This window comes from Salvelinus namaycush, chromosome 7 (genome assembly GCF_016432855.1).
Source record: "Salvelinus namaycush isolate Seneca chromosome 7, SaNama_1.0, whole genome shotgun sequence".
NCBI lineage: Eukaryota > Metazoa > Chordata > Actinopteri > Salmoniformes > Salmonidae > Salvelinus > Salvelinus namaycush.
Genome location: NC_052313.1, coordinates 36,374,985 through 36,390,898, shown reverse-complemented (window position 1 = coordinate 36,390,898; position 15,914 = coordinate 36,374,985). Strand labels below are relative to the sequence as shown.

At 43.8% G+C, this 15,914-nt stretch overlaps 1 protein-coding gene across 1 annotated transcript in view; it reads left to right on the top strand.

Annotated features, from left to right (window-relative positions):
• Nucleotides 1-13,412, top strand: part of mpp7a (membrane protein, palmitoylated 7a (MAGUK p55 subfamily member 7)) — a 192,881-nt gene extending 179,469 nt beyond the window's left edge. Inside the window, exon 17 of the mRNA XM_038997028.1 lies at nt 13,226-13,412. Within this exon, the coding sequence (XP_038852956.1) occupies nt 13,226-13,405 (180 nt within the window). The 3' untranslated portion in view covers nt 13,406-13,412. The remainder of the gene's footprint in view (nt 1-13,225) is intronic.
• The last annotated feature ends 2,502 nt before the right edge of the window (nt 13,413-15,914 follow it).

The window sequence follows — 15,914 nt, the reverse complement described above, 5'->3', positions numbered from 1 at the left end:
TGCCACCAGAGGTCTCTTCACAGTCCCCAAGTACAGAACAAACTATGGGAGGTGCACAGTACTACATAGAGCCATGACTACATGGAACTCTATTCCACATCAGGCAACTGATGCAAGCAGTAGAATCAGATTTTTTTTAAACAGATAAAAATACACCTTATGGAACAGCAGGGACTGTGAAAAGACACACAAAGGCACACGCATACACACACATGCGTGATAACATATGCACTATACATATACGTACACATAGATTTAGTGTTGTAGATATGTGCTAGTAGAGTAGTGGCCTGAGGGCACACACTTAATGTTTTGTGAAATCTGTAATGTAATGTTTTTAATTGTATATAAAAGCCTTAATTTTGCTGGATCCCAGGAAAGCAGCTAATGGGGATCCATAATAAATACAAATACAATGGAGGGCAGTGTTGGACATTCAGAGGCAGGGTAGCCTAATGGTTAACCTTTCTCGCCCCGGGGTTCCGCTAGCGGAACACCCACAACATTCCGCTGCGAAGGCGATTCCTTCGCAGCGCGCGAAATTCAAAAATATTTTTTTGAAATATTTAACTTCCACACATTAACAAGTCCAATACAGCAAATGAAAGATAAACATCTTGTGAATCCAGCCAACATGTCCGATTTTTAAAATGTTTTACAGCGAAAACACAATATATATTTATGTTAGCTCACCACAATAGCCAAACACACAACGCCATTTATTCACCGCAAACATAGCTTTCACAAAACCCACAAATAGAGATAAAATTAATCACTAACCTTTGAACAACTTCATCAGATGACAGTCTTATAACATCATGTTATACAATACATTTATGTTTTGTTCGAAAATGTGCATATTTATAGGTATAAATCGTGGTTTTACATTGTGAATACGGCGCCATAATGCACCAAATTCTCCGGAGATATTTTGGACAGTCACATAATCTAACCAAAAAACTCATCATAAACTTTGCTAAAAAATACATGTTGTACAGCAAATGAAAGATACACTGGTTCTTAACGCAACCGCTCTGTTAGATTTAAAAAAATAACTTTAGTACAAAGTACAGCATGCAATATTCTGAGACAGCGCCCAGCCATTCTCCGCCATGTTGGAGCCAACATATTCCACAAAATATACGAAATAACATCATAAATATTCTCTTACCTTTGATGATCTTCCATCAGAATGTAGTGCAAGGAGTCCTAGTTCCACAATAAATTGTTGTTTTGTTTTAGATTGTCCATTTCTTCTGTCGAATTAGCTTTGGCTAGCATTGTAGAGGGCACATGTCCATCAACTCTTGGCGCATGGAACGAAAAATTCCAAAAGTCACAATAAACGTCGAATAAACTGGTCAAACTCGGTTGAAAATCCATCTTTATGATGTTTTTCTCATATGTATCCAATAAAGTCCGAGACGGAGCATTTCGTCGTGTATACCTACCGCATTTCAAAAGACAATGTCGTGTTCCCTGGTGCGCAGCTGAATACTGCCAATAGGGCGGACCTGTCACTCCAAAAGCTCTGATTCGGTCTCACATCAAGCTAGACACCCCATTCAACATTCTACTGCCTGTTGACATCTAGTGGAAGGCGTAGGAAGTGCATACAGATCCATAAATAAAAGGCAATTGAATAGGCAAGGCCTGACACAGAGCCCCATTTTCAGAATTTTCACTTCCTGTTTGGAAGTTTGCTGCCAAATGAGTTCTGTTTTACTCACAGATATAATTCAAACAGTTTTAGAAACTTCAGAGTGTTTTCTATCCAATAGTAATAATAATATGCATATCGTATGATCTAGAACAGAGTACGAGGCCGTTTAATTTGGGCACGATTTTTTTCCCAAAGTGAAAACAGCGCCCCCTATTCACTAAGAGGTTTTAAGAGCGTTGCGCCAGTAACCGAAAGGTTGCTGGTTTGAATCCCCGAGCCGACTAGATGAACAATCTGTCGATGTGCCCTTAAGCAAGGAACTTAACCCTAGTTGCTCTGGATAAGTGTCTGCTAAATGACTAAAATGTAAATGTTTGTAGACTGGCTCGAAAATGCAGTCCGTGTCATGGTGACCATTTAACTTTAGTTGTACGACTAATCAACTATGAGGTGTTAAAACCACTAGCAAGGGGGACATTCTAAAATTGTATTCTTCTGTCTGTGTAAGTGTGTGTCGTCAGTGTTTGTCTGTGTGTGTCTGTCTGTCTGTCTGTGTGTCGTCAGTGTGTTTTTGTGCATCAGTGTGTTTGTTTCTGTTTGTGTTCCTGCCTATGAATGTGTCTGTATACAGTATATGTATTTATTTGTGCGTTTGGCAGAGTCCCTGAGTGTGACCATATCTCAGCGGAGATCTGAAGCCCAGTGTTCCTTTAGAAAAAGGAGCTAGCTAAATCAAATCAAATCTAATTTTATTGGTCACATGCATATGGTTAGCAGATGTTATTGCAAGTGTTGCAAAATGCTTGTGCTTCTAGTTCCGACAGTGCAGCAATATCAACAAGTAATCTAACAATTCCACAACAACTACCTAATACACACACATCTAAGTAAAGGGTTGGAATAAGAATATATACATATAAATACAATGGCAAGAAAAAGTATGTGAACCCTTTGGAAATACCTGGATTTCTGCATAAATTTGTCATATAATTTTATCTGATCTTTATCGAGGTCACAACAATAGACAAATAGTCTGCTTAAACTAACACACAAACAATTATATGGTTTCATGTCTTTATTGAACACTCAGTGTAAACATTCACAGTGCAGGGTGGAAAAAGTATGCGAACACTTGGATTTAATAACTGGTTGACCCTCCTTTGGCAGCAATAACCTCCACCAAAAGTTTTCTGTAGTTGCGGATCAGATCTGTACAACGGTCAGAAGGAATTTTGGACCATTCCTCTTCACAAAACTGTTTCAGTTTAGCAATAATCTTGGGATGTCTGGTTTGAACTGCCCTCTTGAGGTCAAGCCACAGCATCTCAATCGGGTTGAGGTCAGGACTCTGACTGGGCCTCTCCAGAAGGTGTATTTTCTTCTGTTGAAGCCATTCTGTTCTTGATTTACTTCTGTGTTTTGGGTCGTTGTCCTGTTGCATCACCCAACTTCTGTTGAGCTTCAATTTGGTCGGACAGCCTAACATTCTCCTTCAAAATGTCTTGATAAACTTGAGAATACATTTTTCCGTCGATGATAGCAAGCTGTCCAAGCCCTGAGACAGCAAAGCAGCCCCAAACCATGATGCTCCCTCCACCATACTTTACAGTTGAGATGAGGTTTTGATGTTGGTGTATTGTGCCTTTTGTTCTCCACACAGTGTTGTGTTCCTTCCTAACAACTCAACTGTAGTTTCCACAGAATATTTTGCCAGTAGCGCTTTGGAACATCCAGGTGCACTTTTGCAAACTTCAGACATGTAGCAATGGTTTTTTTGGACAGCAGTGGCTTCTTACATGGTGTCCTCCCATGAACTCCATTCTTGTTTAGTGTTTTATGCATAGTGGACTCGTCAACGGAGATGTTAGCATGCTCCAGAGATTTCTGTAAGTCTTTAGCTGACACTCTACGATTCTTCTTAACCTCATTGAGCATTCTGCGCTGTGCTCTTGCAGTCGTCTTTGCAGGACGGCCCCTCCTAGGGAGAGTAGCAACGGTGCTGAACTTTCTCCATTTATAGACAATTTTTCTTACCGTGGACTGATGAACATCAATGCTTTTAGAGATACTTTTGTAACCCTTTCCAGCTTTATGCAAATCAACAATTCTTAATCTAAGGTCTTGTGAGATCTCTTTTGTTCAAGGCATAGTTCACATCAAATCAAAGTGTATTTGTCACGTGCACTGAATACAACATACCTTACAGTGAAATGCTTACTTATAGGCTCTAACCAATAGTGCAAAAAATGTATTAGGTAGGTAAAGAAATAAAACAACAGTAAAAAGACAGGCTATATACAGTAGCGAGGCTATAAAAGTAGCGAGGCTACATACAGACACCGTTTAGTCAGGCTGATTGAGGTAGTATGTACATGTAGATATGGTTATAGTGACTATGCATATATGATGAACAGAGAATAGCAGTAGCGTAAAAGAGGGGTTGGCGGGTGGTGGGTGGGACACAATGCAGATAGCCTGGTTACCCACTGTGCGGGAGCACTGGTTGGTCAGCCCAATTGAGGTAGTATGTACATGAATGTATAGTTAAAGTGACTATGCATATATGATAAACAGAGAGTAGCAGCAGTGTAAAAAGAGGGGTTGGGGGGGGCACACAATGCAAATAGTCCGGGTAGCCATTTGATTACATGTTCAGGAGTCTTATGGCTTGTAAAAACTGTTGAGAAGTCTTTTTGTCCTAGACTTGGCACTCCGGTACCACTTGCCATGCGGTAGTAGAGAGAACAGTCTATGGCTGGGGTCTCTGACAATTTTTAGGGCCTTCCTCTGACACCGCCTGGTGTAGAGGTCCTGGATGGCAGGCAGCTTAGCCCCAGTGATGTACTGGGCCGTACACACTACCCTCTGTAGTGCCTTGCGGTCAGAGGCCGAGCAGTTGCCGTACCAGGCAGTGATGCAACCGGTCAGGATGCTCTCAATGTTGCAGCTGTAGAACCTTTTGAGGATCTCAGGACCCATGCCAAATCTTTTTAGTTTCCTGAGGGGGAATAGGCTTTGTCGTGCCCTCTTCACGACTGTCTTGGTGTGTTTGGACCATTCTAGTTTGTTGTTGATGTGGACACCAAGGAACTTGAAGCTCTCAACCTGCTCCACTACAGCCCCGTCGATGAGAATGGGCGCGTGCTCGGTCCTCCTTTTCCTGTAGTCCACAATAATCTCTTTAGTCTTGGTTACGTTGAGGGAGAGGTTGTTATTCTGGCACCACCCGGCCAGGTCTCTGACTTCCTCCCTATAGGCTATCTCGTCGTTGTCGGTGATCAGGCCTACCACTGTTGTGTCGTCTGCAAACTTAATGATGGTGTTGGAGTCGTGCCTGGCCATACAGTCGTGGGTGAACAGGGAGTACAGGAGGGGACTGAGCATGCACCCCTGGGGAGCTCCAGTGTTGAGGATCAGCGTGACAGATGTGTTGCTACCTACTCTCACCACCTGGGGGCGGCCCGTCAGGAAGTCCAGGATCCAGTTGCAGAGGGAGGTGTTTAGTCCCAGGATCCTTAGCTTAGTGATGAGCTTTGAGGGTACTATGGTGTTGAACGCTGAGCTATAGTCAATGAATGGCATTCTCACGTAAGTGTTCCTTTTGTCCAGGTGGGAAAGGGCAGTGTGGAGTGCAATAGAGATTGCATCATCCGTGGATCTGTTTGGGCGGTATGCAAATTGGAGTGGGTCTAGGATTTCTGGGATAATGGTGTTGTGAGCCATTACCAACCTTTCAAAGCACTTCATGGCTACAGACGTGAGTGCTACGGGTCTGTGTTCATTTAGGCAGGTTGCCTTAGTGTTCTTGGGCACAGGGACTATGGTGGTCTGCTTGAAACATGTTGGTAGTACATACTTAATCAGGGACATGTTGAAAATGTCAGTGAAGACACCTGCCAGTTGGTCAGCACATGCCCGGAGCACACGTCCTGGTAATCCGTCTGGTCCCGCAGCCTTGTGTATGTTGACCTGTTTAAAGGTCTTACTCACGTCGGCTACGGAGAGCGTGATCACACAGTTGCCTGGAACAGCTGATGCTATCATGCATGCCTCAGTGTTGCTTGCCTCGAAGCGAGCATAGAAGCGATTTAGCTCGTCTGGTAGGCTCGTGTCACTGGGCAGCTCTCGGCTGTGCTTCCCTTTGTAGTCTGTAATAGTTTGCAAGCCCTGCCACATAAGACGAGCGTCGGAGCCGGTGTAGTATGATTCAATCTTAGCCCTGTATTGACGCTTTGCCTGTTTGATGGTTCGTCACAGGGCATAGCAGGATTTCTTTTAAGCTTCCGGGTTAGAGTCCCGCACCTTGAAAGCGGCAGCTCTACCCTTTAGCTCAGTGCGAATGTTGCCTGTAATCCATGGCTTCTGGTTGGGGTATGTACGTACAGTCACTGTGGGGACGACGTCCTCAATGCACTTACTGATAAAGCCAGTGACTGATGTGGTGTACTCCTCAATGTCATCGGAAGAATCCCGGAACATGTTCCAATCTGTGATAGCAAAACAGTCCTTAAGTTCCCCTGCATTAAAGTTTCCGGCCACTAGGAGCGCCGCCTCTGGGTGAGTGGTTTCCTGTTTGCTTATTTCCTTATTCAGCTGACTGATTGCGGTCTTAGTGCCAGCATCTGTCTGTGGTGGTAAATAAACAGCCACGAAAAGTATAGCTGAAATCTCTCTAGGCAAGTAGTGTGGCCTGCAATTTATCACAATATTCTCTACTTCAGGCGAGCAAACTCTAGAGACTTCCTTAGATTTCATGCACCAGCTGTTTACAAATATGCACAGACTGCACCCCCCCATCTTACCGGAGTGTGCTGTTCTATCTTGCCGGTGCAGCGTGTATCCCGCTAGCTGAATATCCATGTCGTCATTCAACCACGATTCCGTGAAACATAGGATATTACAGTTTTTGATGTCCCGTTGGTAGGATATTTGTGATCGTACCTCGTCTAGTTTATTGCCCAATGATTGCACGTTGGCGAGTAGTATTGACAGTAACGGCAGCTTTCCCACTCGCCTTTTTCGGGTCCTGACCAGGCATCCGGGCTCTTTGTCTTCTGTACCTGCGTCGCTTCCTCTTGCAAATAACGTGGATGTCGGCCCTGCCGGGTGTTTGGAGAATGTCTTGTGCGTCTTGTTTGTTGAAGAAATAATATTTGTCTAATCCCAGGTGAGTGATTGCTGTCCTGATATCCAGAAGCTCTTTTTTGCCGTAAGATACGGTTGCAGAAACATTATGTACAAAATAAGTTACAAATAATGCGAAAAAATACACATAATAGCACAATTGGTTGGGCGCCCGTAAAACTGCTGCCATTTCTTCCCGGCGCCATTTCTTCCGGCAATGCTTCTTGTGAATAGCAAACTCAAATTTTGTGAGTGTTTTTTATAGGGCAAGGCAGCTCTAACCAACATCTCCAGTCTCATCTCATTGATTGGACTCCAGGTTAGCTGACTCCTGACTCCAATTAGCTTTTGGAGAAGTCCTTAGCCTTGGGGTTCACATACTTTTTCCAATCTACACTGTGAATGTTTAAATTATGTATTCAATACAGACAAGAACAATATAATAATTTGTGTGTTATTAGTTTAAGCACACTATGTTTGTCTGTTGTTGTGACTTAGATGAAGATCAGATCGAATTTGAGGACCAATTTATGCAGAAATCCAGGTCATTCAAAAGGGTTCACATACTTTTTCTTGCCACTGTATATGGATGAGCAATAACCGAGCGGCATAGGCAAGGTGCAATAGATGGTATAAAATACAGTATATACATATGGGATGAGTAATGCAAGATATGTAAACATCATTATTAAAGTGGCAATAATAAAGTGACTAGCGATCCATTTGTTAGAGTGGCCAATGATTTCAAGTCTGTATGTAGGCACCGGCTTCTCTGTGTTAGTGATGGCCGTTTAACAGTCTGATGGCTTTGAGATAGAAGCTATTTTTCAGTTTCTTGGTCCCAGCTTTGATGCACTTGTACTGACCTCACCTTCTTGATGGTAGCGGTGTGAGCAGGCAAAGGTTGTTGTCCTTGATGATATTTTTGGCCTTCCTGTGATATTGGATGCTGTAGGTGTTCTGGAGGGCAGGTAGTTTGCCCCCGGTGATGCGCTGTGCAGACCGCACCACTCTCTGGAGAGCCTTGCGGTTGAGGGTGGTGCAATGGCACACTGTCTGTGTGGGTGGACCATTTCAGTTTGTCTGTGATGTGTACGCCGAGGAACTTAAAACTTTCCACCTTCTCCACTGCTGTCCCTTCGACGTGTATATGGGGGTGCTCCCTCTGCTGTTTCCTGAAGTCCACAATCATCTCCTTTGTTTTGTTGATATTGAGTGAGAGGTTGTTTTCCTGACACCACACTCCAAGTGCCCTCACCTCCTCCCTGTAGGCTGTCTCATCATTGTTGGTAATCAAGCCCACTACTGAGTTGGAGGTGTGCATGGCCACGCAGTCGTGGGTGAACAGGGAGTAGAGGAGGGGGCTGAGCACGCACCCTTGTGGGGCCCCAGTGTTGCGGGTCAGTGAAGTGGAGATGTTGTTTCCTACCTTCACCACCTGGGGGCGGCCCGTCAGAAAGTCCAGGATTCAATTGCACAGGGCGGGGTTGAGACCCAGGGCCTCCAGCTGTTTGAAGATTTTGGAGGGTACTATGGTGTTGAATGCTGGGCTTTAGTCAATGAACAGCATTCTTACATAGGTATTCCTCTTGTCCAGATGGGTTAGGGCAGTGTGCAGTGTGATGGCAATTGCATCGTCTGTGGAACTGTTTGGGCGGTATGCAAATTGAAGTGGGTCTAGGGTGGCCGGTAAGGTGGAGGTGATATGATCCTTGACTAGTCTCTCAAAGCACTTCATGATGACAGAAGTGAGTGCTACGGGGCCTTCTTGGGTACAGGAACAATGGTGGCCATCTTGAAGCATGTGGGGAGAGCAGACTGGGATAAGGAGTGATTGAATATGTCTGTAAACACAACAGCCAGCTGGTCTGTGCATGCTCTGAGGACGCAACTTGGGATGCCATCTGGGCCAGCAGCCTTGCGAGGATTAGCATGTTTAAATGTTTTACTCACGTCGGCCATGGAGAAGGAGGAGGAGGGGGAGCGCAGTCCTTGTTAGCAGGCCGCGACGGTGACACTGTATTATCCTCAAACCGGGCAAAGAAGGTGTTTAGTTTGTCTAGAAGCGTGACATCGCCGTCCGTGATGTGGCTGGTTTTCTTTTTGTAGTCCGTAATTTCCTGTAGATCCTGCCACATACGTCTCGTGTCTGAGCAGTTGAATTGCGACTCCACTTTGTCCCTGTACCAGAATTTTGCTTGTTTGATTGCCTTGCGGAGGGAATACCTACACTGTTTATATTCAGCCACATTGTCACGGCCGTCGTCGGAAGGAGACCAAGGTGCAGCTGCCTAAGTATGATTCCCAATCAGAGACAACGATATACAGCTGTCCCTGATTGAGAACCCTACCCGGCCAAAACATAGAAATACAAAATAAAGAAACTAGAATGCCCACCCTAGTCACACCCTGGCCTAACCAAAATAGAGAATAAAAACCTCTCTATGGCCAGGGCATGACACATATTCCCAGACCTCTTTCCATGGTTAAATGTGTTCGCACTTTCAGTTTTGCACGAATGCCGCCATCCATCCACAGTTTCTGGTTACGGTAGGTTTTAATAGTCACAGTGGGTACAACATCTCCAATGCACTTCTTTTGTAAACTATTTTATGAAACCGAGTCAGCGTATAGATCAATGTTGTTCTCTGAGGCTGACCGGAACATATCCCAGTCGCGTGATCAAAACAATCTTAAAGCGTTTCGATTGGTCAGACCATCATTGAATGGTTCTAGTCACTGGTACATCCTGTTTGAGTTTCTGCCTATAAGAAGGTAGTAGCAAGATGGCGTCGTGGTCGGATTTACCGAAGGGAGGGCAGGGGAGGGCTTTGTATGCGTCGCGGAAGTTAGAGTAGCAGTGATCGAGTGTATTACCCCTGCGCGTAGTGCAATCAATATGCTGATAGAAATTAAGTAGCCTTGTTCTTAAATTTGCTTTGTTAAAATCCCCAGCCACAATAAATGCAGCCTCAGGATATATGGTTTCCAGTTTACATAGAGTCCAGTGAAGTTCCTTGGGGGCTGCTTGAGGGGGAATGTACACAGCTGTGATGATAACTGACGAGAATTCTCTTGGGAGGTAATATGGCCGGCATTTGATTTCCAGGAATTCTAGGTCGGGTGAGCAGATGGACTTGAGTTCCTGTATGTTGTTATGATTACATCATGAGGCATTAATTATGAAGCACACAGCCCCGCCCTTCTTCTTCCCGGAGAGATGTTTATTCCTGTCGGCCTGACGCACAAAGAATCCCAGTGGCTGTACTGACTCCGACAGCATGTCCCCAGAGAGCCATGTTTCTGTGAAACAGAGTATGCTGCAATCCCGCATGTCTCTCTGGAAGGCAACCCTTGCCCTAATTTCGTCTGCCTTGTTACCTAGAGACTGGACATTAGCGAGTAATATACTCGGAAGCGATGGGGGGGTGTGCGCCTCCGAAGTCTTACCAGAAGGCCGCTATAGCCTCTCTAACCCTGCCATGTTCCTTTGTCTGAGGCTGGAATGGATCAGCCCATATAAACATATCACCAGGCAGTCTATTACCATCAGGAAGGGATGACTGGGCAAGAAATAGGTCCTAAAAGGCTAACCAGGTAATACGTTGTCTAGGGAGCTACGATTAATTAGCATAGCCTGGTCACAGATCTAGTTCTGCTGTCTTGCCAATCTCCATAGTAGTTGGAAAACAGCACAAACATATCAGGGACCAGGCTAGCGGTGGGGTCAGGAGTTATATACACTACATGTCAAAAAGTATGTGGACACCTGCTCGTCGAACATCTCATTCCAAAATTATGGCCATTAATATGGAGTTTGTCCCCCCTTTGCTTCCATGACAGCCTCCAGTCTTCTTGGAAGGATTTCCACTAGATGTTGGAACATTGCTGCGGAGACTTGCTTCCATTCAACCACAAGAGCATTAGTGAGGTCGGGCACTGATGTTGGGCGCTAAGGCCTGGCTTGCAGTCGTTTTTCCAATTCATCACAAAGTTGTTCGATGGGGTTGAGGTCAGGGCTCTGTGCAGGCCAGTCAAGTTCTTCCACACCGATCTCGACAAACCATTTCTGTATGGACCTCGCTTTGTGCACGGGGACATTGTCATGCTGAAACAGGAAAGAGCCTTCCCCAAAATGTTGCCACAAAGTTGCAAGCACGGAATCGTCTAGAATGTCATTGTATGCTGTAGCGTTAAGATTTCCCTTCACTAAAACTAAGGGGCCTAGCCCGAACCATGAAAAACAGCCCCAGACCAATTTTCCACCTCCACCAAACTTTACAGTTAGCACTATGCATTCAGGCAGGTAGCGGTCAACATCGCGCATGGTGATCTTAGGCTTTTGTGCGGCTACTCGGCGATGGAAACTATTTCATGAAGCTCTCGACGAACAGTTCTTGTGCTGACGTTGCTTCCAGAGGAAGTTTGGAACTCGGTAGTGAGCATTGCAACCGAGGACAGACGATTTTTACGCGCTGCGTGCTTCAGCCCTCGCCGGTCCCATTCTGTGAGTTTGTGTGGCCTACCACTTCAGGGCTGAGCCGTTGTTGCTCCTAGATGTTTCCACTTCACAATTACAGCACTTACAGTTGACCGGGGCAGCTCTAACAGGGCAGAAATTTGACGAACTGACTTGTTGGAAAGGTGGCATCCTATGACGTTGCCACTTTGAAAGTCACTGAGCTCTTCAGTCAATCAATCAATCAATCAAATGTATTTATAAAGCCCTTCTTACATCAGCTGATGTCACAAAGTACTGTACAGAAACCCAACCTAAAACCCCAAACAGCAAGCAATGCAGGTGTAGAAGCACGGTGGCTAGGAAAAACTCCCTAGAAAGGCCAGAACCTAGGAAGAACTATGAGGGGTGGCCAGTCTTCTGGCTGTGCCAGGTGGAGATTATAACAGAACATGGCCAAGATGTTCAAATGTTCATAGATGATCAGCAGGTTCCAATGATAATAAGCACAGTGGTTGTCGAGGGTGCAAAAGGTCAGCACCTCAGGAGTAATTGTCAGTTGGCTTTTCATAGCCGATCATTCAGAGTATCTCTACCGCTCCTGCTGTCTCTAGAGAGTTGAAAAGAGCAGGTCTGGGACAGGTAGCACGTCCGGTGAACAGGTCAGGGTTCAATAGCCGCAGGCAGAACAGTTGAAACTGGAGCAGCAGCACGGCCAGGTGGACTGGGGACAGCAAGGAGTCATCAGGCCAGGTAGTCCTGAGGCATGGTCCTAGGGATCAGGTCCTCTGAGAGAGAGAAAGAAAGAAAGAAAGAAAGAGAGAAAGAAAGAGAGAGAAAGAGAGAGAGAATTAGAGAGTGCATACATAAATTCACACAGGACACCGGATAAGACAGGAGAAATACTCCAGATATAACAGACTGACTCTAGCTGCCCGACACATAAACTACTGCAGCATAAATACTGGAGGCTGAGACAGAAGGGGTCGGGAAAGTAAAGCCATTCAGTAAAGCCATTCAACTGCCAGTGTTTGTCTATGGAGATTGCATTTTATACACCTGTCACCTCGACTTCACCTCGATTTTTTTTTACACCTGTCAGCAACGGGAAACAGCCAAATCCACTCATTTGAAGGGGTGTCCACATACTTTTGTATATAGTATAGTGTAGCTACAGTAGTAGGTTAATGTGTCCAAGCCATTTCCTTTTATGAAGGCTTCCCATTTTGAATGCCTTGTCCACACACTGTCATTGGCCTGTCGCTGTAAGTCCAAAGTGGCATGTATCAATTATGGATCTGTTACTTGTTTTGTCTGTCTCTTTGTCAATCACAGATATGTTTTGTCTTTTTCTGCTTTTAGGCTTTTTTATTTTATTTTGTATCCAATGGAGGAAATTATGAAAATTCCTTGAGGTTTTTTGTGTAAGGTTTTGTAAAGAGGTCTAGGTGTCCTTCAGGGTCAAACAGCTCTCTGTTTGTGTAATGCAGACGCTGGGAGTCAGGAAGCAAGTACAGGGGGTGACTTTAATAATAAATTGGACAATACAAAACAAGAGTAGCGTCTGGACATGAGAAACTAATACTGCCTGGGGAAAGAACCAAAGGGAGTGACAGATATAGGGGAGGTAATCATAGAAGTGATGGAGTCCAGGAGAGACTCAGGTGCGCGTAATGATAGTGGCAGGTGTGTGTAATAATAAGTAAACAGGCGACATTGAGCGCCAGAGAGGGGGAGCGGAATAAGAGGTGACAGATTGGGTCATTCTGTCTGTTTATTTGTGTTTTATGGCTGTTATGTTTGTGTTTATGTGAATGTCTCTGTCGTCCCTGAGATACTCACTAACTCATGCCCGTAACTCTTTCTTCATAGGCCATCGACAACAGCTTGACCCTGAGATAAGCAGAAAGTACATTTATTTTTCTCTCAAAACAGACAGTAAAATATCTATTCTATTCCATGATATTCTTGTCCAACAGGAGGAGGACTTCCTGGAAATGGTGAGCACCGGCCAGCAGATGGAGAGCCAATACGGCCACTTGTTTGAGAAGGTGATCGTCAACGACGACCTGACAGCAGCATTCAGTGAACTGAAGGTGGCTCTGAAGAAGGTGGAGACAGACACTCACTGGATACCCATCAGATGGACTCACTCCTGAGAACCACAGAGAGAAATACTTTTTGAGAAAGAAGATTAAAAAAAATATATATATATATATATATATATATATATATATATATATATATATATATATATATATATATATTACCCTTATTTCTGCCATGTGTGTGGTGGGCGTTGTTGGATAGCAGTGAACTGACTTCATATATTGCACTACCCACAGGGCTCTGGTCAAGGTACTATGTAGGAAATATGGTGCCATTTGGGACGAAGCCTGTATCTCTCTCTGGGTCTTCCACTGGGCACTGTCCAGCTCAGTCAACAGTCAACACACTGGACATCTGAGGGTGGGGCTGGTCTGATCTGGTTTTAGACCGCTGCTCTGTCTTCAGATCGGTTTCACTGTGACTGCCAATCAGTGCTGTGCCAGTACGTACTGTAACTATGGGCTCCTTCCTTAGTGTGTTTTTAACATTAGTTTATAGAAAACAAAGGGATTTGTATTTTTCTGTTTCTGGATTGACAGTGGGCGGTGTTTACATGTACATTTCTGTATATTACTCAAAGCCTCAAGAGAATAATGGGGAAAGAGATACAAATAAAAAATTTGCCTTCAAGTCTTAAACTCTGCTTCGGTCCAAAAGTACACAATTGTCTCTATGTAGTGCACTACTTTTGACTAAGGCCCATAGCAATCTGGTCAAAAATAGTCCACTATATAGGGGTAGAGTGCCATTTCGGATGCACCTTCAAACTCTGATAGACTATGCCCCTGCCGTTTTTAACGCTTCCATAGACTGTTATGCCAAGATGGCAAAGCAAAATGTCGGCAGGTACAGTACACTCAACGAAGGGCAACAACAGGTGTAATTTTATTTAAGAGAAATGAATGTATTTAAATCTTTTTCTGCTGTTTTACATACCTTTTATATATGCCATATCTATAACATATTTTATAAAGAAGCACCATGATACTGTCACTGTACAACCTGAGGTGATTTCTGACGTTACTTTGATGTTGGAAGCCTTCTTTCAAGGCATCAGACAGTGTCTTGTCGTCGTACCTCAAGTTCCCGTGCCCTACTTACACAGTGTGCATTCTAAATGGCACCCTTATTCCCTATATAGGGATTTAGGACAACGCCTAGGTGTTTTATACTTTTTATTTAGGAGCTATTTAAAAAGAGATATTTAAACCCTACTTTGAATACTTTACTCATGACGGTGACCAGGCAGCAAAACAATTTGCCAATTAAACTACCAGACATTGGCTCGTCATTTGTAAGTAAAATGTTTTCAATCTAGTATAATTAGGGTGGAGTGGAGTTAGCCTTAATTTATTCTCATAAAACAGGCCTAAAACAAGGAACCTTACAGAGGGCTCCATAGCGCTAATAGATTTAAAACAGACCGAAACAAAAAAGTAGCTGCTTCTAACTTAACAAGGTTCAGGTTATATAGAGAAAGGTTAGAGTTGCTAGTCCTCTCTTTCTAATTCCCTCCTGTCTGTCTATCCCTCTACCCTTTTCCTGCTATTCAGTTTCTGTATCCCACGGTTAGGTGGCTAGACTATAAAGTGTATGTTGGATTGTTTGATGAGATAATTTCTGGTGCTATGATGTTGAGGTTTAAACATTCTGGTAACTTTCCCCAAATGTTATGGACAGTTACCAGAATTTTGCAACCCTAATCGTGTCTGATGTTCAAAGACCCTACACAGATGGAAGGTTAATTTGGCTTCCTCTCGACATTTCATACAGTTCCTCCTGTATAAGTTAGCAATTATTTATATTTTTTAAATTCCCTGGTTTTCCAGGATTCCTGGTTGGAATATTCCTGGAATCAGGAGGGAATTACCAGGAAATCCTCGAATCCTTACCGGAATTCTCCAACCCTACTCCTGTAGTCTGGGTTTAGGCCCTGCTGGGTGCAGTGACCTCACGAGCAGTGACCTCATGTTCTCTCTCTTCCCAAGTTTTCACACTTACACCACCAACCATGGGTGTTAGTTAGTTAGCTCTGTGTCCAGCTAAGGTCATGAAGAGGCACCACAGCTATCTCTCTCTCTGTCTGGTGTCTATTTTCTCTTTTAAATCTGTTCTCTCTATCTCTCTTTTCTTTTATCCCTTTATTTTTATTGATCAAAAAATGCCTTAGTATCACAGGTGCGCCTGTTTAGTTTTTTTCTGATTATCAAGCCTATTTAAAGGGATATTTTTGTTTCAGGTTAAGCCACTAGAATACCATGTTTATCTACACTACCGGTTTAACCCTTAAGTTTTCCCATCATTTTATTACATGTTCATGTTATGTTAGGTTCATAATTACCCTCTCGCCATCCATATCATTGATCGGATTCAGAAGTTCAGTCTGTGAGGATATTTTTCTTCAGACTGAATATTAAATACTTTCTTTGGCAAGTTGTAAGAGTTTTCTTTTTATTTGTACATTTTATATTAAAAATATTCAACCAAATGTGTACTTTTTAAGATGTTAATAAGTATGGCAAGTGAATGATGATTGTAGCCGTGAGAGAATTTCTCCTC